This window comes from Callithrix jacchus, chromosome 15, assembly GCF_049354715.1.
Source record: "Callithrix jacchus isolate 240 chromosome 15, calJac240_pri, whole genome shotgun sequence".
Taxonomy (NCBI): domain Eukaryota; kingdom Metazoa; phylum Chordata; class Mammalia; order Primates; family Cebidae; genus Callithrix; species Callithrix jacchus.
Genome location: NC_133516.1, coordinates 103954379 through 103980001, shown reverse-complemented (window position 1 = coordinate 103980001; position 25623 = coordinate 103954379). Strand labels below are relative to the sequence as shown.

Below are 25623 nucleotides of genomic sequence, written 5' to 3'. Positions count from 1 at the left end.
CTTTTGTTGAAATACTAGGCATGAATTTGCAGTAAGCATTAGAGTAATGAAAGTATTCCTAAAAGTAACCCTAAGAGGAGTTACTCAGATGTAATAAGTTGCTGTCACTTGTCCCGGCTACTGTTATAGATGTTTACTGATGTGATCGGTTTTCTTCAGCATCCCTGTGCGTGTAGATTTTGTTGGCCTGTGCCAGACTGGTTCCTTTGAAAGGTCAGGGTAAGGGTTTCTTGCTTGCATAAAACTCTAAGAGGGATGGATATTGCCCATGTGCAGCCGGATGTGAACTGAGGAGTGGTAGCTTCTCATCTCCTATCTTGGCACTGACTTCAGCAGTTTAACCATTTTACCCCAAGGCTTAGCTTTTTATTTGAATGCGTCAGATTTCCTGCAAGCATGCTTAAGCCTGTTAGGGGTTGGGGTGTGTGTGTGTCCCCCCCAGGTTGGGGCTGGCTTTGCCTGGCATCTGTTTGAATTAGCCCCAGAGAAAGGCCAAGATGAAGCAGCCTATCGTCATTCAGTCCAGGTCACAGCACCTGAGACCTATTTTGAGTCATGTGGCAGGTATAAATGTGGGCCTAGGGCCATTGGTTGTTTAATTATCACGAGGAAGGGGCATAGAGAATGACTGCAAGTGACAGCTTAATTGGAATTGGTGGTAATTATGTTGCCTAACAGAGAAAATGAAAGTGAGTCTTTTTAACCCCCAAGCCTTCCTAAATGCACAGCTTCTCATACCAAGAAAACAGCTCCTCACTAGTCTGTATGACTACAGTGCTCGCTCCTTCCCACCATGATCTTTCACCTTTGCATCTCAGGTGCATTCATTCACTCAACAGGTGTTTGCTTTGTACGTAGAAGTGTAGTAGATGCTGAAGATGCCTTGTGAATAAGATCATTGCTGTTCCTGCCCTTGGTCTAACAGTCAGGTGAAACCTAAATACTTAACAGTGTGCTGGGCTCTCGGGGCATGAAGAGCTGGGGGCCTCACCCCTGTCTTGTGGGCTGCCTGACATAGAGGGGGTACTTGAGACCTGTCTGTCGAATGGAACAGCCTCCTCAGGCATCTACTTCTGTTTATATTCTTCTTCTCCACATTCAGCCCACCCTCCCCCATCCCATGCTTGGAAGGTCTTGTGTCCTGCCTGCCTGCTCCACTAATTAAGAACCACAGTGTGCGCTCAAACGAAATCCCTAAGGGAGACAGGAATGGGGACATTAGACACTCGTGGATCACCTTCCCCTGCTCAAGCTCCACTTTGCAGCCAGAGTCCCCCCTGGGATTCATCAGATCCAAACTCCATGGACCAGGTAGGCCTGGAAAAGACCTTGGCGGTGGAAGGTCTTTACAGCTTAGCAGACATTCATTGAGTACCTGCTATATGCTGAGGAGGGAGACTTACAAACAGGGAAGTGTGAAAAGGACAGTGTGAGTCATGAAGCTGAAGCATCTATAGCTCTAGGGCTTCTTCCTGCCGTAACTGACAGACTTTGGCATATCTTCCAGAACTATGTAAGGAATCAATCTAGATGATCTAAAAGGGAATTCTTTTAAATTTGTGAAAGAAGCTACATTGGCCGGGCCTATAATCCCAGCACTTTGGGAGGCCGAGGCGGGTGGATCACAAGGTCAAGAGATCAAGACCATCCTGGTCAACAAGGTGAAACCCCGTCTCTATTAAAAATACAAAAAATTAGCTGGGCGTGGTGGTGCGTGCCTGTAATCCCAGCTACTCGGGAGGCTGAGGCAGGAGAATTGCCTGAACCCAGGAGGCGGAGATTGCGGTGAGCCGAGATCGCGCCATTGCACTCCAGCCTGGGTAACAAGAGCGAAACTCCATCTCACAAAAAAAAAAAGAAAGAAAGAAAGTAGGAAGCTACATTAAGAACTGACCTTCCAATATACTGAGGAGGGCCTAAGTGTGTGTGTGTGCACCTGTGTACAAGGGCATGTGCTCACAGGTGTGTAGGAACCTGTGAACACTTCTTTTATCATTCTTCTGATGTCTTTGTTAGTGTTCCCAGCTCCTTGACTGTTCTTAGTGAAATCCGCAGTTTATCTTGTAGCTTAACTCTTCTCGAGGCCCATGCTACATTTTAATTTTGGTAAAATGGAATGATGTTCTCAAAGCTGATGGGGACTAGGTCCGAAGTTCACTGAAGCCTGGAGGCTGTGCCTTGTTTTCCTCCACATCTCCTCAGCCCATCGAACAGTGTGTGGCACCTGGAGGGTGCTCAGCATCAGCACTGAGTTGCGCCCAGTGCCACCCCAGGGACCTGGACCTCTCCTCAGGAGTGACTTTGGGATTGCCAGCTGTTCTGTCTGCTCCTCTGAGCATGAACACTAAGCAGAGTGCCTTGTTTTTACTCCACTGAGGAGCCGAATCCCGTTGCTCCCGGGAGCATTTCTTGGGGTAATACAGCCTGTTTTTCTCAGGGCTCCATTGTTTTCCATAGGCACTCTCAGATGGAGTCAGTGTTCGTCTTCCTCTGAGCCTCTTTGTAATAGTATAGTAAGGTTTGTGTTCACACACTGGTTGCTGGTCAAATGGGATCCGTTTCCCTTGTGTTAAGAGATAGGACTTGAAGCTCTTAAGATCTGCCGTGAGTGCTGTGCAGGCCCTGGGACTGTTTGTATGTGTTTTTGGTGCTGTCTACAGGCTCTAAACAGTTCTTTTACGTGGACTGTTCTGTCAACTCTGAGCACCTAAAGGTTGGGAAGCAGATGCTTGTGTTTCCAGCCACTATAGTAGCATTTTAGTTCATTGTACATGACTTGCGTGGGTCTAGCCCTGGTCATATGTTGCAATTAGAAACGGGGAGGGAGAAAAAGAACAGGTGGTTTTGCTGTGGCTTTGTGCATTCACTGAACGAGGTCAGAGGTGAGCCCCTTTCTGGGGCTGGGAGTGAGGTCCAGGAGGGATTATAGGGGTATGTTTTCCTTCATATAAACACTTCTCCACAACGTCTTGTCTCAGTTGACCTACTGATGAGGATGTTTTCTTTTTCCCTCTGAACAAGTAGAGACACTGTGAAGAAATTATGATTATTATTGTCATTAGCATCAAGAGTGCAGAGAGGGCATACGTGGGGGAGGGTGAAGAGGTCATCAGCTTAAGTGATATTAAACACTGACTAGTGTGGGTAGAGATGGAGACACTAGGAACTAAATCTTGCCACAAACTTGGGAACACGAGAGCATTCTCCATGGATCCCTATTCCACAGGGCCATTTCAAGGGTCTGTAAAACATTATATAGAATTTATTTTCAAAAAAACAAAGAATATTTCTTGACCTTCCGATGCATGTGTGTAGGGTGGAAAAGTCAGCCCATTGCTTAATTTTGTATAGGAAAGAGCAACGGGATGGTATCATGTGTGTTTAGAGTTGTTAAAGTTTATTATGTCTGGCAAGGCTGTGGAGAAAAAAGAAAGCTTATATACTGTTGGTGGAAACGTGACTTAACACAACCCCTGTGGAAAACAACATGGAGATTTCTCAGAGAACTGAAAATAGAAGTCTCATTTGATCCAGCAAGCCCATGATTATCTACCCAGAGGAAAGGAAATCATTACATAAAAAAGATTCCTGCACCTCTGTGTTTATGGCAGCACTAGATCACAATAGCAAAGATATGGAATTAACATATATGTCTATCAATGGGAGATTGGACAAAGAAAACGCAGTGTATATATATACCTATATATGTACACATGGAATACTGCTCAGCCATAAAAAAAAGAATGAAATCATGTCTTTTGCAGCAACATAGAAGGAATTGGAAGTCTTTCTCTTAAGTGAAGTAACTCAGAAACAAATCCAAGTACCATGTGTTCTCACTAGTAAATGGGAACTGAATAACGTGTACAGATGGACATAGAGTATGGAATGATAGACAGTGGACACTTGGAAGGGTGGGAGGGTGGGAAGGGGGTGAGGGGGATAAGAAACTACCTAATTGGTACGATGTACATAATCGGGTGATGGTTACATTAACACAGTATTCCATGTAACAAAGTGCACTTATAACCCCTAAACCTACAAAAATAACTTAAAATAAAAAGTGAGCAATGAACATTTTTTTTAGTAGCGCATGTCTTCAGGTCTTAAAGGATGTTGATCCACAAGCCAAAAAGGTGGCAATTCCACTGCATTAAATCAGGCATCCGGTGAGTCGCTTCTGGAGGAAAAGTTTCATGACCCCGACTCCCAAATTATGGCATGATTGGTCTATGCCAGGGTGCTTGTGCACATTATCTTACTAACTGTTTAAATAGTTCATCAAAGTATTATCATTCTTACTTTCACAAAGTATAAACTGAGGCTCAAAGATGTTTAGTAACTCACCCAAGGTTACCCTTCTGTGCAGGGTAGAAGAGCTTCAGAAGCCAAGGCTCATCGTTCTTCAGCACCTGATCCTGCTGAGCTGTCACTTGGTAGAGAAGCTTTGTCTATAATAAAATTTGAGATGAGACCTAACACCCTTATGTGATAGCACATCAGGAAGTGTTTTGATAATGTATCAAAATGGGGCCAGTAACATGCCTTGGGAGGTAAAGATGAAAAGTGATCATGGATATGAAGCAGGCAGCCTTGGGCTTAGCACATCACAGGAGCTGGGCAGGCCTGGTTCAAATCTTCACTCTGAGATTTGCCATCGATGTGATCTTGGACAAGATTTTAATCACTCTGGACTTCAGTTTCCTAATCTATAAAATGGGTTGACCACACACACACCTTCCAGAACTACTGTGAGATTGTCAAATTCGATGAATTACGACTATGGCCTATAGGAGGTGCTTGCCAAAGGAATAGTAGCTTCCCAGTTACCATTTACTGTTTGGTTGAGCTTAGTGTTTTAGAAAGAAGGTAGATGGCAATGCAGAGGCAGATTAGATGGAGAGAAGAGGGAGCCTGAGAGCCAGTTTGAGGGCTCCAGACCTGTGCTCTTCAATAAATCAGCCACTAGCCCATGTGGCTGCTGGGCCTCTGAATGTGGCTAGTCTCAATTGGATGAGCAGTAAACATAAAATACACAGAAGGAAAAAAATGTAAAACATCTCAATTTTTATCTTGATTACATGTTGAAATTATATTTTGGATATATCATGTTAAAAGACATTGAAATGATCTTCATGTGTTTTTTAACATGGCTACTAGAAAATTAAACATTACATAGGGGGCTGGAATTATATTTCCGTTGGACAGCATGGCTCATGCCGGAAGTAGAGTCCATACAGCTGATCAGATCCTGGGGCAGAGAAGCAGGGAGAAGCAGGAGACAAGATGACTCCAAGGTTGGGCAGCCAAGTAGGTCGAAAATCTTTTCATGGCTTTAGGGAAGGTAGGAGAAGATTAGACAAGTTTATGTTTGTATAAGCAGGTCATTAATGGGTGTCCTCTGAGCAGTGACACAAAAGGCAAGGATTTGGTTTAGACGAGAATAACTGTCCCTGCCTTCCTTGTAAGTTGGCCATTCAGGCTTCTTCCATGTCACATACTGTACATGCTGTCATTCCTGCAGAGACTTGTTAGGGTTACCTCTTCCCACGCCTGTATGCTCACAGCCCACGTGAGGGGATTACCACCAGGTTCAGAGCATACTTGGTGCCCAGGGGCTTCTGGAGTGAAAGATTACTAACCAGTGTGCTCTTTGCAGAGAAGGTTGGGAAGAGCTTGGCTGCTCTGTGGGGCCCCCGAGAGCTCCAGATACTTCTGCTTGCCCTTTTGTGGAGCTCTCTTCTAACCCATGGAATATGCTGAGTCACAGGAGCCCAGAGTAGGACTGTGTAGAAAAAATAAATTGCAGGGAAGGCTTCCACAGGGAGGCCAACTGTTCGCAAAGCCGCGTTAGACCCAGCTCAGTGTGTGTCTCCACTACTCTGGCTTTTCTAAGATTCCGGGAGTCATCAGGGAGGTCATACCGAGGCCCAAGGAGCTGAAACTGGCTTCTGGATAGCGTTTCCGATGACCAAATGATACTTAGGTTTGAGAGCCAGGCATTGAAATTGTACCTGGCCTCTGAAATAGCAGGAGTGTTGGGATATAGGGCCTTGGGTTGACCTAGAAGACCAGAGATCGATGATGCATCTCGGCAGCGGGTAAGAGCAAGGAATGTAGACTATATCAAGCTTGGAAGGCAAAAATCCACAACAAGCACCGCGTCTGCCTTGGTTTTAGCCATTTCAGCTGACTTTGCCTACCTGGCATTGGTACTGGAGGAGGGAATAACAGAGGACACCTATGAGATGCTCGCTCACTCTGGCAGGGTTGTTGGGGCACCTGCAGGAGGAGCCTTTTGCTTCTCCTAAAGCCATTTTCGTCTGCCCCGGCTCCGACTGTGGTTGTCAGGTAGCGTTTCAAGGTCTTCATCAGCAGTAGTCAAACTCCAGGAGCATGTGTTCATTCAGAAATCCTTCATTGAACTCCTTCTATGTGTTAGATATACCATGGGATTAAAATTTCAACTATAGGGAAATGTATGAGAGTACTTTTAATTTTCATTTCCTTCTTTTCTTTTCTACCCCGATTTAAATTTGTGACTTTTTACAATCGCAGAACAAATCGTTTTAGGTTTTACAAGTTATGAAAACTACTTATTTATCCTTTGAGGAATTCTGTCTTGGTTATGAATTTTCTTTTTGTTGCAAAGATGGGAGAAATTTACTCTTTCCTTCCCACGTTCCCTGGCCCTCCTTTCCTATTGAGCATTGGAGGGAAGATGCCCTTAGACCTCAGGCATCCCCAAGCCTGACTTCCAGCAGATATACTTGTGAGAAGGCCCAGCCTACTGAAGAACCCACTCCCTTAATGCAGAGAGGCCCCTTGTGCCCATAGCTTGGCTGTGGCAGACCACAGCTGTCACCTCCTCCTCAGCCAGAGCCAGGCGAACCAGAGGAGGAAATGGGCCAGACTTGGCAGGCTGGTAGGTCCTCTGCCCCTACGGGGGCCCTTTATTTCTAAAGTGGTTTCATCCCAGCACCACATCTGTGATTTCTCAAGGCCACTGGAAAGCTGAGAATTGCCCACAGGCCCGATAGCACAGGAGGGTAGGTGTCACTGGCCTTAATGACCTTGTGTGGACTGGGATTGTGTTGATAGGGCTGGGGTGAGGATTCCGGAGAGAGGGTCAGAAATACCTAGGCATAGGTGGCCAACTAACTATGAAGGTTTCTGTCCCTGAAGCCCTGACGGGTGGGTGCTCTGCCGGAGACCATGCTCACCCATACTCTCTAAGACGTGTGCACAGTTCAGACCTGCACACATCTGCACACACAACACCAAGTGTTCGTGGCCCTGTGTGGATGCTGCACCCCTCTGTCCCTCTGCTCTCCAGGGAACTCCTACTTCTCACTTCTTCCCACCACCCAACACCACCGTAGCACTCCTCACTCCTAATCCCGAAGTCCAGCCTTTCCCCCAGCCCCAGTCTCTCTAGATTAGAGCTCTCAGGGGACCAGGACCTTTCGAAAGGAAGAAAGAAAGGAAAAGGGAGGAAAAACAGAAAAAAAGTGGGAAACAGAAGAATGAAACCGGGAAGGGGCAGTGGTGCCTTGAGCTATCTCACTGCATTACAATGAATATGGACTCTATTAAGCTCCGTTCTGCCTGTTAGTGTTTCCCGGGGCAACACAGCCCCCATATGGCAAGCATGCAGCAGATTAGGGTAGGCCCCCGGGCCGCATTGAAGGCCAGTGGCCTGACTGGCAGGTGAACCCCTTCCCACCTCCCCCTTCTCCTCACACTTGACACCGCCTGTGTTTATCTAAAGCAAGGAGGGGGGGCCATTTGAAAGGTTTTTGTCCTGGCTCGGAGAAGGGAGAGGAGGAGGCTGGAGGCAGGGTGGAGAGAAGGAGGTTAAGGGAGGAAGGAGGGGGGAGGCGAGGAGGGAAGGCTTCATAAATATTCAAGAGGAGCTCTGAATGGAGAGAGAAATAAAGCAGATGGAATTCCGGTTAAAGAACAGCACAATCACCCTGTTTTGAGCCCTCCAAAAACAAAAAAAAAGAAAAGAGAACGGCCTTCTAGGAGTGTAGAGGCTGCGTTTATCCAATTAGCAGGGTTGTCATATTGAATGTGTATGGAATGGGGTGGGGGAGTTGAGCGGGGAGCCTGGAAGAAAGGAAGTGGTTTCCTTTTCTTTCAGTTTTCCAGTTTAGCAGTAAAGCCCCCACACCATGGGTAGATGTGTGGATTTTTTTTTTTTTTAACTCTTTAAAGAAATGAGGTCATTTTGGGGAAAGGGATGAGTGACAAAACTCCCGAGTAACTTCTTCCTCCAGTGCTGGAGGTGGGAGAGGATTAAGCGTGTTTTACCAAAAGCTCAGTGGGCAAATCAAGAGGTAAGACCTCTCCTTGACTGACGTGGCAGAGGTGGCTTCTCCCTAGGGGGGGCTCCTCCCGGAGGGAAGATGCTGTACCCTCCTTCTTCCCTTTCTGCTTGCCTTGATAGTGAGTGGAAATAGGCTCTGTTTGTCAGCACCTTGTTGTAAATTCTGGGTTCAGTGAGAGGAACCCAGGTTTGGCTGATCTCCCCAAAACACCTCTTTGATTATATAATTTCCTTGCTCAAAAACCATCGCTAACTCTCTCCTTCTGTGGTATGAATTTTAAACTCTTTTCTCTGGTCTTCCACAGTCAGACCCAAGCTCAGGGTCCTGCCTTGTCTCTCTTCATTCTGGGTAAGTCTCCAAAGTCGGGTGCGAGTTCTAAGGGGAAATGTAAATAATCCCATTGGAGCACTGTTAGATTACAGTAGAGATTCCCTTAATGTTTATTTCTGCCTAAAAAAGGAATAGGAAAGAAATTCAGCTGTGCTAATATTTAATATATGGTTTGGCCGTGGGACCTTTGGTCTATACATCAGGCTGTCATGTATCACAACAGTGTCCCAGGCATCTCCATGGGTAAACGGCCTGACAGGGTGGGGGCGTCACGTCACTCGTTCTCCCCAGTTTTCCTGTTCTGCCTTAAGTGGATTTACAGATTATATTATTTAGTTTAACTAAATTAACTCTCACAAAAGGACAAGTGGCTTAAAGAGATTGCCACAAAGAAACTGTGGGTTGAAGAGAAGGCTGGTAATCCAAGCACATGCAAACAGGAAGAAAACAGCAGAGCTGACCCTTTTCAAGCCACAGGAGGGAGTAAAAACAGTGATAATGGAATCATTTCTGATGAGAAGTCAACAAGATAATTAACAGCCTGAGCAGATGATTTGAAAGAGGTTACACCCATGTCATTAGCGTGATGCTGATCCTAAATAGGCATTCTGCCTCGACCTATTACCTAACGATATTTTAAGACAGTCATGGTTAGGGAGTTATTAAAATGTCGTTTCATTTTCACCTGCTCTTTTTAACATCTTAGTCCTGCAGTGCATGTATTTATAAGTAAAGAAGGATACATGTATTAGGGATGTTTGCCCAGAATACGTCACTCAGGTGGTAGGAGGATCAGGGAAGTTTGGAGTCCTGTGTTACAGATAAGCCCGACGGCTTGACACACCATTCTGCAAACAGAAGACCAGCGTTCCCACCAGGTCAGCACCACCTTCCTGCTGTGCCCTCCTCCTCCTTGCTGGTACCTACCTCAAGAGGTCTAGTTTCAAATCCTATTTCCAGAACATCTTCCCTTAAGACCTGAAACCGAAAACCCTCTTCTGCCTCGGCTCTCACCTGCCGCTTCATATTGGTGGCTGAGCTGATTGGCGAACGTATTAAAGAATGCTAAGGTTGTAACAGGAGAATAATCACAAGATTTCAGTGGTTTTGTGCGACAAGGGTTTATTCTTCTCATGTCTGTCACATCTTGAGCTAATTGCATTGATCTTATAGCAAATGGCCTTCTGAGCCATGTGACTGGAGAAGCCAAGATGGAAGCGTCTGTCAATCTCTTAACCCCCATGGGCAGTAGCGACACAGGAGGTTCACTTACACTTCGTCGGCCGGCACTAGCCACAGGGCCCTAAGCTCACTGCACAGGAGGCTAGGAAATGAAGAGGAACTTGTGGATATTCGCTGGGTGCTAGTGAGTTTATGTCCCAAATGTTGCTTTGGGCTTCTAAGGACTGAATCGATCTTCTGCTCACAGTGCCTTGCATACTGTGTTGTGTGTGGTCAAGTATAGCAATATTTTTTTCTTCCCAATAATATTAATAATTAAAAGTCATAGCACACATCTTTTGTTAAAGAAGACTCATACAGAAAATCTGGATGAGGAATAAGGTAAAATATACTTAGAGGCTGGGCAGAGCATGGCTCATCCTTAGAAACACCAAACCATTGCTTTTTTCTCCCCTATTTGACATCAGAATGTTGTGGGTCGATGTTCCTGGTACTAGTCTAGAACTTCGCTGTCTCACTGGGCAACCACTCGCCCTATATAGCTATTTAAATGAAATCTAACGAAAATTAGAAGTTCAGTGTCATAGTCACATTAGCCACATTTTGAGAATTTAATAGCCATGAGTGGCTAGTGTTTCAAACAGCACAAATATAGAGCATTTCCATCAGTGGAGAAAATTCTACTGAAGCGGCTTGTGCAATGATCAACAGGAGATTTTTATAGATTAGAATGTAGATGATGAAAAGATAAGAATGATCACACAGAAAGCTACTGTGATAGAAAAGGATCCTGGTGACACTGATCTCATGTGTAAGGAAGTAAACCAGGAAACATTCTAAAATTGGCTCTGAAAGCATTTCTAGCCAGTTGGTTGATGTGGTTCCAGAAACTATTTGCTAGGAGGTGGTGCTGGGCTAGAACAAGGAGCACTGGACTGGGAGTGGGAAGACCTGACTTGTACCCTTAAATCTCCCTTCCGAATTAGCTGGGAGACCTTCTGCAAATCACTTAGATTCATTCAGCCTTGAAACACCATTCATGACACTCAAAACACGTTCGGCGTTACTCTAGGGTACTTTTTTATTTTCTCTGAGGTCCCTCCTAATTTAAAAAAAAAATTATTTTAATTAGGTCTGTGCGTCAAGCACACCTCTTTAAGTAAAAATGACCTTTGTTTTTTGTATGTATTTAAAGGTATACAACCTGATGCTTTGATAAACTTTGTGTTTTTAGAGGCAGGGTCTTGCCCGTTGCTCAGGCTGGAAGGCAGTGCGGCGTACATCATAGCTCACTGCAGCCTCAAACTCCTGCGCTCCAGTGATCCTCATGCCTCAGCCTTGTCAGCAAACCTCTTTCTTACTTCCTTTGCCTAAGTCTATCCACACTCACACTCAGCCCTCTGAAAATTAAATTCATTTATTTCCCCAATATTTGCCTCGATGCCTCTCTTCTGTGCAGAAGTACCACCCACTTTCTTTAGATGGGGGCTGCCAACACTTGTACCCCAGACGCTTGGCATCACCTTCTAGGAGCAAAGCTTTCCCTGCCTTTAAGACAATTGGGAAAGGTAAATCTTGTTCTACAAAATTGGGAGCATGCAAAAAATAAAAAAAGCAACTTGGAGCAGGATTTTTTTCTTTTTCATGTAGCTAACCCCTCTCAACCAATGGAACAAAAGAATTTGTCAGATCGTATTCTTGCCACTAGAAGAATGTTTTTAAGAAAGTCTCTTTGTGCTATCTGCTACATCACACTCTCTCCTATTCAGCTCACCTTTGTTCTTGGTCTTAGGACATTCAAAGGACATGTTTTGTGTTTTAGAATCATAGAAGCTTCCCTTTCTGAGACAGCTGCTGTGACATGGGTGTCCAGAGGATGAGCCGGAGGCTTTTTTTTGTGGTGTAGTCTCACTCTTGGTCCAGTTACTCGGCCAGCCCTCTTGGGAGGAAGTAGAGCTGGCCTCCTCCTGATGATCGACTCTCAGTTGTTTGTAATTTTCTCAAAAAACAAATACTCTAAGGCTACAGTTTCTCAGCATTGGTCTTAACCCCAGAGTGTGTTTTGTTGTTGTTTTTAGAAAGTCTCAAAAACATCTGTTTGGTGGAGATTATTTTGGTGGGGAATATGTATGTCAGCAGTTAAATGTCTCAGACCCATTTTCTTTCTTTTTTTGTGTCCAAATAACCCTTTAAAATGTCAAGTACCTAGGCTTCAATAAGAAATCAAATGATTTTGATTATTTTTAACTTATCCCCTTTTCCTCAGAAAATGCCAAAGGAAAATAAGAAGGATCTAGATATATTTTTCATTGCCAAGAAAAATAATAGGCCTTACTGTTGCCTTTGCCCAGTTTTGAAATTTTACCTTGTTCATTTCACAATGGGACGTTATGCTGCAATGAGGTTCTCCACCTTAAGCCTTGCTTGCCCTGTCTCCCCAAACATGAAAGTTCACAGATAACGGAATCTCTAGTATTATCTTTCTAGACCAAACTCACTAGCTAACTTGGTTCAGAAAGTAACTCAGTTACTTTCTCCCCTCAACATAGCCATCTTTTTTGGTCACAGTTCTGCTTTTACATGAATAAGACCCCACAGATCCTGTTTTGGGGTCCTTAAAGTGGTACTTCTTACAACTCTGTTGTGGGGATGAATGGGCTAACTCCTGACGCCCTCTCTGGATACCTGCATCTTCTCACTCCCGAACACATTCTTTTCTCCTTTTTGTTTCTGAAGCAGGATGGTGGCTGGCACAGTGACAGGATCTGTTTCCATTTTTGAACCTTCTAAATTACCGAGGGTGCAGAAGGAATGGGAGTTGCTTGGCTGATCCTTGTTCAGCAGGAGGGGGTCTGGGCTGAATGTCCTCAGTAAAATCTTTGTTGCTTTTACAATCCAGACACCTCTGTAGCCACACTGTACTCGCATAAGAAACAACCCTTCCATTGCTCTTCTGCTTGTCCTCTTTTGCCCTTCATTACTTTATTTTCTGTCTCCCTACCTCCCTTCTCTCCTTCCATCTTCCCTCCTTCCCTTCCTCCCTTCCCTCCCTGGGGCATGGAAGGAACACTTGCTTTCAGTTTCCTTAAGGGGCTGGGGAAATTAGGGCATGTCTTGAACAAGCTAATTCCCTAATACCTGTAATGGGAACTCATGCAATGTTCTATATCCCTTATCTGATGGGGGAAGAGCAAATTAGAGAATTAAAGCAAGTATCTGGAAAATTGAGAGGAACCCAGAAGCTTACTTTTCGGTATAAACTTTCCCTCTGGAAATCACTGTTAAAATGCCCCACTGTTCTACATCATGCTATTCCAGCTCTGTTTGCTAAACACCCACTGGATACAGAACCATGATAGGGAAAAAAATTGGGGAAAAGGCTGTTATTGTGATTTAAAGCACAGAGTTTTAGAATCGGCCCACACTGGGTTTTAGTCCAGGCCTACGGTTATGTAATCCTGGGCAAGTTAACTTCTGGAACTCAATTTTCTCACCTGTAAGATGGGGTCCTCGAACTGCAGGGCTGACGAGAAGATGAAGAGAAAGGCCTGGTGTAAGAGCGTAGTGAGATCTGAGCAGTGGCAGGCGTCCCCGCCCTCCACCTCCACAGCCCCTCCCGGCTGTGCTCACATCCTTTGCAGCTTTTCATGAATCTTACTTTGCCAATAATATGACCCGTTGATTTACTGGATTGTTTGAAAAAAGAGCAAAAGCTCTCTCTCTACACCAATGGGAGATTATCTTAACTTGCCAGGAAATAACTTTGGAAAAACTTCTTTAAAAACGTTCTTTCAAATCCCTCTTAGAAAATGTCCTTGTTCTGTCCCAGAATCGTGCTGAAGGTCCTGTAAGTCCTCTGATGCCATGAGGCAGAGGGAGAAAATGCAAACCAATGGGAAAGAACTCTTAGAAAACAGTCTGAGCAGTCACAGAACACTAGGGGCTGGGGTCCTCCATCTGGTTTGCAGGGGTGCTCACTGGGCAGTGTGGATCTGGCCCTCTTCACTCCCTCAGCAGGCGGGCAGAAAACCAAAGGACCACAGGTCTTGGGGAAGGGAAAGGTGTAGGTGAATCCCAAGCAGTTCCCAGCACAGAGCAGCAGTCCCGTGTCAGACATGTTGGTGTCTCCTTGCTTTGTGTGTGGATGGGCCAGCACAACACATCTCTCAGTTGAGAGGCTTAACTACTTCTCTTGAGTTTTCAGTGGTGACTGTAAATCTTTGAGAGAGTTCCAGTTAGGTAACTTGGTCTAGAGGAATTAACATTTTGAATATATGTGACACTCCTATAAAATATACTATTAATATTGCCACAGGTGGCTGAGCACGGTGGCTCACGCCTGTAATCCCAGCACTTTGGGAGGCCGAGGCGGATGGATCACGAGGTCAACAGATCGAGACCATCCTGGTCAACATGGTGAAACCCCGTCTCTACTAAAAATACAAAAAATTAGCTGGGCATGATGGCGTGTGCCTGTAATCCCAGCTACTCAGGAGGCTGAGGCAGGAGAAGTGCCTGAACCCAGGAGGCGGAGGTTGCGGTGAGCCGAGATCACACCATTGTACTCCAGCCTGGGTAACAAGAGCGAAACTCCGTCTCAAAAAAAAAAAAAAAAAAAAATATTGCCACAGGTGAGTGATCCACTGCATGGATCACTGGAATGTTGCCTTCAGCATTATCTGAACTCAGCCCAGGGCCTCCCTGCCTAATAAGGCTGTCCGTATTTGCTGATGTTCTATAAACCCCTCAGTGACAGAAGTGTGTGTGTGTGTGTGTGTGTGTGTGTGTGTGTGTGTGTGTGTTAGAATATACACTTGCCCATGTGATTCTGATAAATCTTATAAGGACCATAGCTTAAGAAAGGCATACAAAAGAGTGCCTTCTGGAATGGGAGATGCCGCTGTCCCAGGCAGAGGGTGGCTGATGGCTGAAGTGTGCTGTCAGGTGGCTGGAGGGGCACTGTGGTCTGAGCCTCAAAGCAGTGTGGTTCTGGGCGGAGATACATGTTGGCTGATCAAGAGCATCGATTTTGCAGAGATGGAAAAGCTCAAAATTTCCAGCACCAGGAGCAGAGAGAAGTGGGAACCAGTGAGGGAAATGAAAACAAGGCTCTATGTCCTGAGAAAGTGAGGAGTCTTGGCTGGCTTATGACTTTGGGCTGTGTTTGTTCCTATGGGAGTAGATGTTACAAACAAGCTGAGGAGAGTGGGGTGATTGCAGAAATCAGAGGGAGTTCACAGGGATATCGGCATAGAGCTGGGTGAGGAGAATCAAAGCAGGAAATCTCTCATGAGCCACGAAGACTTTACGATTCATTCACTGAGTAGCATCCCCTGCAAGGGCATTCGGTGTGCATCACACACATGGCACTGCTGTCCTGTGATAGTCTGCACTAGCCACGTGGCTTGGCACATGGCTGTGACCAGCTGGCCTTTTGCAAGCAAAGAGTAAGAATGGTCTCATCTGTTGTAGCATCTGATAGTCACTGTCCTGTGCCGTGGACATGGCTGCAAGCCTCAGCCTCTCTGTATCCTCTGCCCCTCATCCTTGTCGCTGTCCATCCACTGGGCAAGACTCCAGCATTCTTACTACAATAAAATCACCTTCTAGCTAGAGAAAGAGCTCAAGGGGGCAACTTACAAGAAGCTTCTTTTAGATGAGAAATGGCGTGGTAGTGTTCTTTAGTCTTCCAACAGCATGACTACATCTGTACTTTGAATATTGCCAACAGGGAGCAAGGGACAAAGCCAGGCCCCATGGCTACCACAGGTGCACCCCAGGCATCCTCATCATGGCTATTGCTCTCCCTTTGTCTCTTACAGTGGAGTGTTGCCCGGGACGGCAGTATCTCTTTGTGTGACCCTGGCGGCTTATGGGACGTTGGCTTCAGACCTTTCGTGATACACCATGCTGCGTGGGACGATGACGTGGAGAGGAACGAGGCCTGAGGTCACACTGGCTTGCCTCCTCTTAGCCACAGCAGGGTGCCTTGCTGACTTGAGTGAGTGCTTTCCTTCCCTTTTCCTGCCCTTAGAGTCTAATGGAAACATCCAGCATTCTACAATCACTCTTTAAAAAGGCCCTCTCTATCTGGGTTTCAAAGAACACTTTATTCTCATTGGCCTTCAGGGTCATAGGAATGCAAGATGAGCCATGATCACAACAGTGTCATCTTGGTTTCAGTTTGGTACTTGACTCATTTCAAAGCTATGCCAAAGGAGGAGGAGTAATAATAGCAACTGCTCTTTATTGTGCGCCTGACACGGGAGGCAGTTTACACGCATTGTTGGGAAGCCTCATGACAACGCTGTGAGGAGAGAATTATTAGCCTCATTCTACAGGTGAGAAACTGAGACTTCCCAAGGCTAGAGTCATCTGGCTCAGAAGTAATTGCACTGGGATGACACTCGGGCCTGTCCAAATGCAGAGCCCCAGCTCTTGCCTTTACCATACGTTCTCACTCCAGATTTACTCTCTGAGGACAAAGGCAGGTTGTGAAATGGACAGGAGCAGCAGAGCTGGAGCGAGACCAAGTCCCCTGGTGGCCAGTTCCGGAAGACTTCCTGGGTGCAGTGCTTCTAAAAATGTGATGTTGTTTTCTTGGGGGCATCTGTTCATTGCTGCACCCTTGTTCTTCTTCCAGATGATGTCCCTCAGGTCACCGTCCAGCCTGCATCCACTGTCCAGAAGCCCGGAGGCACTGTGATCCTGGGCTGCATGGTGGAACCCCCAAGGGTGAATGTAACCTGGCGCCTGAATGGGAAGGAGCTGAGTGGCTCGGATGATGCTCTGGGTGTCCTCATCACCCACGGAACCCTCATCATCACTGCCCTTAACAACCACACTGTGGGACGGTACCAGTGTGTGGCCCGGATGCCTGCGGGAGCTGTGGCCAGCGTACCAGCCACTGTGACACTAGCCAGTGAGTCTGCTCCTTTGCTGCCCTGCCATGGGGCCGTCTTCTGTCTCACACCCCAAAGCCCCCACCAATCATGCGGCCTCTTACTAGTCTTAGCATACAAGGGCCCTTAACTGCTGAAATTCCAAATTAGAACAGTGGCTGCCTAGCAATGCCTAGTGATGGGGGACCCCTGTGCCCTTGGGAAATGTCACTCTGAATAGAGGCTGTATCTGGAGTGAGTGTCTACAGAGAGGGGAACTGGTCAGTGGTCTTGACATGGCAGAACTATTTCATGGGCCCCAGAGCAGGGCCATGCTGTGCCTTCTTAGCTGGTCATCCTGTGGCTGTAGGTGCCCTGTACCAACTGCTCACCACCCCTGCCAGACCCCAACTCCACTCTCACCAGCGTTACAGTCGGAGCAGGGAGAGACGCGGTGCCAAGGGACGTGGGCATGGCCATGTGTAGTCTGGCAGAGCCCTCCCAGTCCATAGGTAGCCTCCTGTCTCTCTGTGAGGGACAAGCATCATCCAAAAGCCTGGAATATGAATACTAGAACATAGTGAAAAGGAAACTGTGTGGTAAAGGGATACAGGAGTGCAGAGAAAAGAAACAGGAAGAGTTGAGGTGACGGCTTGGACCAAGGAAAAGGCCGAGAGTATAAAATGCTCACACTGCCTCTTACTTTCTGGTTTTCCATTTATTTATGCATTACAGTCAGCATAGGACAGTTTATTAAAATCATCATGTCTGTAGACATTCCACTTGGGACACAAATTGTGTTACCTCTGACCTCTGTTTTCCTGTTACCATGACAAGGAACACAGGTCCTCAGAGCAACATGCGGAAACCAAGGGCCAAATGGCTTCTAAGTTCCCTTAGGAGACAGGTGTTTCTAGTTGCCATTATGTTTATTCCACCTCATGAGGACCCATTGTGTGAGGCTAGATGGAAGTAAACAGGCACCCTGCCTCTGCGTATGACTCCCACGTGGTGTGCTATGTCCTGGGCACAACACATACAGTATCTGATTTTCTACTCATTGTACGTGTGGGCACATGAGACGTGATGGATTACATGTGCCACTGAGGGCTGGAGAGCAGCCCTGACACCCATTCTTCTGTGCTGAGCCTGTCACAAGAAAACTCAAAGAATTGCCTCCAGTTTGGCCCCTTGCCTGGGGCCTGAGGGGTAGAAAACAGAGAAACTTGTTGAGACTTTAAAGGTCTTTGGATTTGAACTCTGAGAAGATTTCCAGGGCTTGTTCCCTCATTACTCAGCAGCACCTCCTTATTCATGAGAGCCCTGCCTTGGGGTCCAGGTCACCATCATCATCGTCACCCTCGTGGGTGACGTGGTTCCAGGAGGTTGACAGTGCTATGTCATGGAGCTTACCTAAGGCAGCAAACGTTTGAAATGCCCTCTCTATCCAATCAGCTGGGGTCCCTGGGCGGTGCGAAGCTTGAGTCCTGGGAAGAGGGCAGGGAGGGAGGGAGTAGTAAGGGAATGGAGGAAAGCCCCTGTATGCCCTCCGTCCCCAGATCCCTGGAGGAGCTTCACTCTGCAAGGCAGTGGAATGGAGACTGCCGGCAGAATTCCTCTTTCCTTGGGAAAGTCAGGCAGCCCAGCCCTTTTCTCAGAGGGAAGGCACAGTGTGTCCTCGGCTGTCTCCCTGAGGAGCCAGGCTGACACTGGGCTGCATCCCAGAGCCCCCCTCACAATGGAGCCACTCCTCTTTGTGGCGGAAGGAGCACCCATGGAATCTGAGTGCCTGGCCTCTGGGAAGCAGCCTGTGAGGGCTCAGGGAGGGAGGCAGGCCGTGGGTGGCCAGGGAGCCCTGCTCTCCCGCTGTGCTTGTTGGGTGAGGGCTGCTAGGAGGCTTAGGTGAGGGAGGCGGAGGGTGGGGAGGGGTCATCTCATCACATCAAGAAGGGCTGAGGTCAGGACTATACTTCTCGCCTCCACCTTCATATTTTCAAATTATAATTGCATTAGGTAATGTTTAGGATCTGTAGAATCTCTCCTAAACCTGCTATCTTCATATAACCACCGCTGTCATTTTGGAGTATAACCTTCGAGTCTTTATCCCCCTCATATTTTTATATTGTAAAGATACAACGAATATATAGTTTCTATTCTTTTCTGTCTGTTGATGTTGTGTGATAAGCATTCTCCATTGGCCATATGACCATGTTTACTTTTTTAATGGTATAAAATGCATACACGGCCTGGCATATAGAAATCAGAGGTAATTATTACAATATGGTTTACACTTGCAATCCCAGCGCTCTGGGAGTCTGAAGCAGGAGGGTCATTTGAAGTTGGGATTTTGAGAGCAGCCTAGGAACAAAAAAGTTTTTCTACCAATTTTTTTTTTTTTGAGACAGAGTTTCGCTCTTGTTACCCAGGCTGGAGTGCAATGGCGCCATCTCGGCTCACCGCAACCTCCGCCTCCTGGGTTCAGGCAATTCTCCTGCCTCAGCCTCCTGAGTAGCTGGGATTACAGGCACACGCCACCATGCCCAGCTAATTTTTTGTATTTTTAGTAGAGACGGGGTTTCACCATGTTGACCAGGATGGTCTCGATCTCTTGACCTCATGATCTACCCGCCTCGGCCTCCCAAAGTGCTGGGATTACAGGCGTGAGCCGCCGCGCCCGGCTCAATTTTTTTTTTAATTGCCACGTGTCGTGGTGCGCACTTGTAGTGTTAGCTGTCTCGGAGGTGGGAAGCCTGCTTGAGCCCACCCAGGAGGCCGAGGTTGGGGTGAGCCAGCCTCTTACAAATGAGATGTGTCCTTTTTTGGAGACCCTGTCTCCAACCAATGCATTTTTTTTTCATGTACATCCATCCACCCAGGTAACGACGTCCCACATCCCCACATGCCCTTCCTAGTTAATCCACCCTCCCAGCCCCCACTGGTACTTACTATTGTAATTACCAATGGCCTTAAAACATCCCCCACCTTCCCTTGTCCTGTCCCTGGGCAATTAGGGTGCTTCCATCTGTTGTTACAAAAGAGATGCGCCTTTTAGCAATGCCTGTGCCCTTAAAGAACAACACTGCGCATCCAACAGGGACGTTTCATCTGCAAACAGGCAGCACGAGTCTGGAGACACAAGACCGTAACCATTCCTTTGGCCTAATTAGGAGCCCGGCTGAACCTTTTATTGTTTGGAAAAGGGAGAGTTGGAGAGTGGAAGATTTATCTTGGAGCTGTCCTTCTGCTTCAAGGTGTATCTGTGTGAGGAAAGACAATTTATTAGGCTGCATTTAATAATATTCCTGGCCGCTTCTCTCTAGTGCTCGAGGAGATCTGTGGTTGGCAGAAAGGACAAAGGGACGCGTTTAGTTGTAACCCAAGAAGGCGCAGTGAGAGAAGAAGGGCCTTGTGCAGAAGCGAGCTGGTCTCATTTGAAAGCCAAGAACCATTGGCTTGTCATTTAGACATGAATCAGAAGGCGAAATGTTTGGGCCTGACTAGAAGGAAGAAGTGCCGAAAGCTGAAAGAACAGGCACGCGGGGGGAGGGCTGTGTCACAGAGCAGGGGGAGTTGGTGGAGTGGAACTGCAAAGCTTGGAGGAGGCAGCGACGAGGTGGCAGGAAGGCGGGTGCAGGCAAGAGAAAGGGGTGCTGTCTTTGGGTTAATGCCATCGGGGGATCTGGCCCAGATGCAGCCGTAGATTAAGTTTCTGAAAGCACATTCCTGAGCAGAATAGGGGCTGTGTTTTGCTGGTTGGCTGATGTATGAGGGAGGCCGAGTGGTAGACAGGATGACCAAAGGCACGGTCTGCATTTAGAGGAACAGCTGGGCAGCAACATGCCGGTGCACACGCATGCACACCCACACACACTCAGCATGTTAGGCTTCCTTCTCCTCCGGCCTCTTCTCCATGCTTTCCCGCGTTCATCCTCGCACAAAGCAGCTGCTGTCTGGCCTACCTGGCAAGATGCCGCCTCCTGCATCCAGCCTCTAGAAATCACTGGGAGCTGTAGGTGATGGGGCCTAGGACCTGGTTTGAGGATTCAGGGGTGGAGAGGAGGCCTCTAGCAGAAGAATTTTTCTGGTGCAATGTTGGGAGTTGGGAAGTCCACTTGGACTTCACTCTGACCAGGTGACATCATCTTTTGATTTTCAGTAAAATGGAGTCGGAAGTCAACTCACCTGTGCACGCTCCCTCCCTCCACCCCAGGCTGTCCTGGCCACATCGATAATGGCTGCAGCATGCTCTGTGGAGGTGCCCATCTCGCTCTCCTCCGTGAAGGGTGTTTTCTTCCCTATTTAACCTAAATTTTTTTTAAAAAATCAGTCTCTCTTGCTGCTAATGCCCAGCTTCAGATTATCTTGTCTGATTCTTGCTTTTTGAAATGCTTTTAGCTGTGTACTCCTTCCCTTCCCTTCCCTTTCTTTTCACAAGCCTCACACCAGGCAGCCAACTGCTCCACACAGCTCAGCTGTTCCCAGCCTGCTCCTGAACCAGCAGCAGCCCCTGCCAGTGGGCACTCCACGCCTTCCTACTGGACACTGAGTTCCACCTCAGGCCTGTTCTCCACACAGTGTGGCAAGGAGTCACAGCCAGCTCACCAGAGCCGGCAGTGGGAAAGCTGTCCTCAGCCTTTTACCTCTCACAGTCAACCATTAATAATTCTTTATTTTTAACTTTAAAAAATTTTTGGTTATTCTTCCAATTCTCTCATCAGCCCTAGGTCCCACCGGTAGCTGAAAATAGCTGGTGCCTGGGTAGCTACCTACAATTCTAAACTTGGGAATTTCAGTCCTCAGGTCAATGTGAAGTCTTACGTTGCAGCTGGTGTAATTGAGAACACGTTGGTCACCGCTCCTTAAGGCCTCCACGTGCTAAGTCCGGGCAAATACTCCTGCATGCTCCTGTCTCGGGAGTCAGAGATCAGCAGGAAAGGTGGCTGACAAGAAAGGAAGGAGTCCTCCTTGGCCCTCATCCTCATGACTCTGTGACTTTGAGAAAATGTCCAAAGCGACCAGGGACCCTTTGTTAATTTAACCCATGAATAAAATGAAGAGCCGACTGGTATGGGGAAAAAAATTATTAAAAATGTATTAAATTCTGGGTTTAAGCGGGAGCTCCGCCACTTAAGAGTTACATGACTTTGAGCAAATCCCTTGGTCTTTAGATTGCCACAGCTGTGAAATGAAAGCAATAATTACATCACCAGTCCCGTGGGTTTTTTTGAGGATAACGGGGAGAATGTATGATGCTAGTATTTGGGAGCGACTTTACTTGTTAACCCCTGTGGCCGCCAAACATTTCTGGAGTGTCTCCTTTCTGGAGGCTCTGAAGCCCGTGTCCAGCCCGTGCTGCCCAGCTCCATCCTGGGAGTGACCCTTAGGAAGACGGTCCAGAGGGTGGCAGAGCTTCCAACCAACACCGGAACCAATGGAGGACAGGCTTGTTTAAAGAGAACTCGCCCATGTCCTGTGACTTTTAGTTCCTCATGTACATGTGTTCTCTATCGCAGGTTCCCACCTCTAGCCATCTTCCCGAGCAGCCACAGTATCACAGTGCATTGTCAGTGTACCTGCAGACCTGCTCATTAATGCTCCTGTGGGTTCACTGCTGCCCACTCACCTGCTGCCCATCCAGACAGCTGTGGTTTTACACTGACAGGCTGGGCTGACCCTGGCCTTCAGCATGGTGAATTCTACAGACAGAAGCCATGTCTCTTTGCTCAGCTCCCCTAACCTCTAATTCCTGTCACAAACTTCACTAGGTTCTGACTGTGAGCTAGAATAGTCCGTAGTCCATTAGGGACCATTGTAGACATTTCTTTCTTAAAATATTTCTAGCTTCCTGTATCTCTGTATTAGGGTTCTCCAGAGAAGCAGAACCGATTTTATATATAAAATACATATACACACACACAATACATTTAATTTTGTATACATAACATATAATTGTATATTATACAGAATTATTTTAAAGAATTAGCTCACGCAGGCTGTGGATTCATGTACAGTGTGAGAATTCACGTTGCCGTCTTGTGGGTAGAAGGAGGAGACTCAGGTGGATTTTCTGTGTTGTCCTGTTCTCTGGAAACATGTCTTTGCTATTAATATCCTCAATGGTCAAATGAGGGCTACCCCATTAGGGAGGGAAATCTTCTACTCAAAGTCTGATTGTGAATGTTAATTACATCTAAATCATTCCTGGACGGCATATCTCAATGTTAGTATTTGAGCAAACAACTGGCCCCATTGTCTAGCAGAGTTGACACATGAAATTAATCATCACAGCTCCCTACTGTCCACCTGAACCACCTGCCTGGGGTTGTTTTGAAACACGTCTCTTTGGAGGCAATGTGAAGAAATTAGATTTTCCATAGTCCAGCTCCCAGTGTCATTAATGACGCCTTTAGAGAGCAATGTTTTCACACTGTCAGGACAAAGGTTATTCCTTAACCTTTATGGAGCCACAAACTGCATTCACACTCCTGGGTGCTTTGGGTTTCAGCCCTGGGTGGAGCTGCACCATTGGAAGATGCAGACCCCAAGACGCTCTTGCCCCAGCCCCTACCAGAGATGCGTTCACTGGTTTCAGAAACAGCTTCGTGAAGCCCTCTCGCCTTGCCACAGGCATATTGTTTGGACTCTCTTTGGCTATGGGTGTCTCAGAGCAAAATTGGAATTTAATTCGGGCAATCTTACTAAGACCATCCTTTCCTCATTTTCCCCTAGGCTTGATTTTAAACACATATAGATAATCTGTATCTTGATATTTTTCAAGTTTTTTTCCTCAACAACTCTGTGAAGTGTAGGAGTGGAGAGGATGAGAGAAGAAACAAGAACTCAATTAATAAAAAGAATACCTTTTATTTCCAACAGTCACTACAGTTTTCTTCCCAAAATATATTTTCTTACTACAACTAGGCATCTACCTCTTTAATTTTGTCCTCAATACTCTACAACTTAACAATGCATTCTGTTTCTAAAGACTATTAAATAAGACCAGGCCAAAGTTCGTGATCCCCACTTGAAAGATAGCAAAGCACTCATCCTCCAGTGCTGACCGTACATTTGGATGTTTTGGAGATTGGCGCCCTAAGAATTGGGAGGCGTTTAGGATTTCTAACAATCGGGTCTGGTCCTGGCCGTTGAGCATCTCTCAGTCTAATGCAGAAGATGGACTTTCCTTTTTAACACAGTACTCATAAACCAAGGCAGCCCCACGAGTTTCCTGACAGAGATGTGGACAGATGTTCATGGGAGCTCAGCTAGCAAGGATTTATTTCCATTTCAGGGGATTGCGGAAGACTCGGGAGTTGATCCTTGAAGAATGTGTGCAAGACAACCTTGATTTTTAATTTGAGTCTTCACGTACTAACATTGGTTGTTAAAGGTCTGAGAAAGGCGCGTGAAGGCTCAGAAATTAAACATTCCTGCCTCAACACTGTGTATTCAGACCTAGGTGCGGTTCAGTTTCTGGGTCACGGTACGTTTCATTTCCATAATGAGATATTTCCATGGTGAACTCAGTCGAATTCTTAGTCTAGCTACCAAGTGACTGTCTTTCTCTCCATCCTGTTCCCTGCTCCGCTCAATTTCTCACTGTTTCTCGTCTCTTTTCTCTTTGGGTATGAACATTTTCTGATTAAGAAAGAGACTTAGAGTGTTCCCTCCAGTGGTTCTGACTTCCGCCTCAGTCTGGGTCAGTCAGCCAGGGACTCCCTGAAAAAACAGGAGGAGCTGTTCGCTCCAAACTGGAAAAACATCGGTGTGTTGGCTTGGGTGTCAGGGAACCCTGTACAAGCTTTTTGCTTGGGGATGAAGGGATGGCAGTGAGAAGAAGGGTTGTGGGCAGAGAAAACACAGGTGGCTTCCGAAGCTGCCCCGGGAGGGGAAGGAGGTTTGCAGTTGGGGCTGAGTGTGAGTCCGTCTTGTCTGGGAGAGGCAAAGAGACAGCTCCACACAGGGGGATGGCGTTGGAAAAGGAGAGCCTGCTTGAGCTTGAAATGTACTTGTTCCGTGCCGTAAGTTATGTGTATTTTACTTTGCCAGTTGGCCAAGAAAATGATCGAAAGATGGCCGAGATCCAAAAGGTGCTGAGCAACGTGAGCGTCTTGATAGGAGATGAATAAGGAATACAAGTTCCATTAACTCTTTCTGTTTCCACTGGATGCGGGCAGCACCCAGAGCTCACAGAATTTTCCCTGGCACTCTGGTGAAATCTTCAGACAGTGCTGGCCACACACATCCTGTTACCCCTGCAGGCACCCAGACAGATCTGTGGTGTAAGTGCTACTCAGAGCATCTCGGCAGCCAATGTCTGCCCCAAACAGCCAAGGTCCCATTCTGTGTTTATCAGAGGTCACCACCAAACAGACCTCAAGTTCATAGTGCATCTTCTACCAAGGACACCCGGAAGGACTCTTAACCCACTCCACCCTTGTCCCTGATTGGTTCTTTGTACTCACAGCCAAATGGTTAAATAAAACCCAGGTTCATTTTCTAAGTAAGAGAAAAGGGAAAGGCCGTGTAGCACGTTGATTCATTCAGCGGAAACACAGATTGAGGAGCCTTTTCCAGAAGCCAAGGGGAAGATGGATTTGCTCGCTCGGAATCACTGGACTCTTCTAAGGAGCATGATGCAGGATGGTTCCTTTAAAGCTTGAAAGAAAACCGAGAGGGCACGTGAGTCCTCGGTTCCCCGCTTTTTTTTTTTTTTTTTGAGGCGGAGTTTCACTCTTGTTACCCAGGCTGGAGTGCAATGGCGCGATCTCGGCTCACCGCAACCTCCGCCTCCTGGGTTCAGGCAATTCTCCTGCCTCAGCCTCCCGAGTAGCTGGGATTACAGGCATGCACCACCATGCCCAGCTAATTTTTTGTATTTTTAGTAGAGACGGGGT

General features: G+C 46.8%; 1 protein-coding gene across 27 annotated transcripts in view; it reads left to right on the top strand.

Annotated features, from left to right (window-relative positions):
• Window positions 1–25623, top strand: part of BOC (BOC cell adhesion associated, oncogene regulated) — a 75637-nt gene that overhangs the window by 22174 nt on the left and 27840 nt on the right. For all 27 annotated transcript variants that reach the window (XM_078352375.1, XM_078352374.1, XM_078352372.1 and 24 more), the window contains exons 3-4: window positions 15668–15846; window positions 16489–16767. In XM_078352375.1, coding sequence (XP_078208501.1) covers window positions 15753–15846; window positions 16489–16767 — 373 coding nt within the window. In that variant the 5' untranslated portion in view covers window positions 15668–15752. The remainder of the gene's footprint in view (window positions 1–15667; window positions 15847–16488; window positions 16768–25623) is intronic.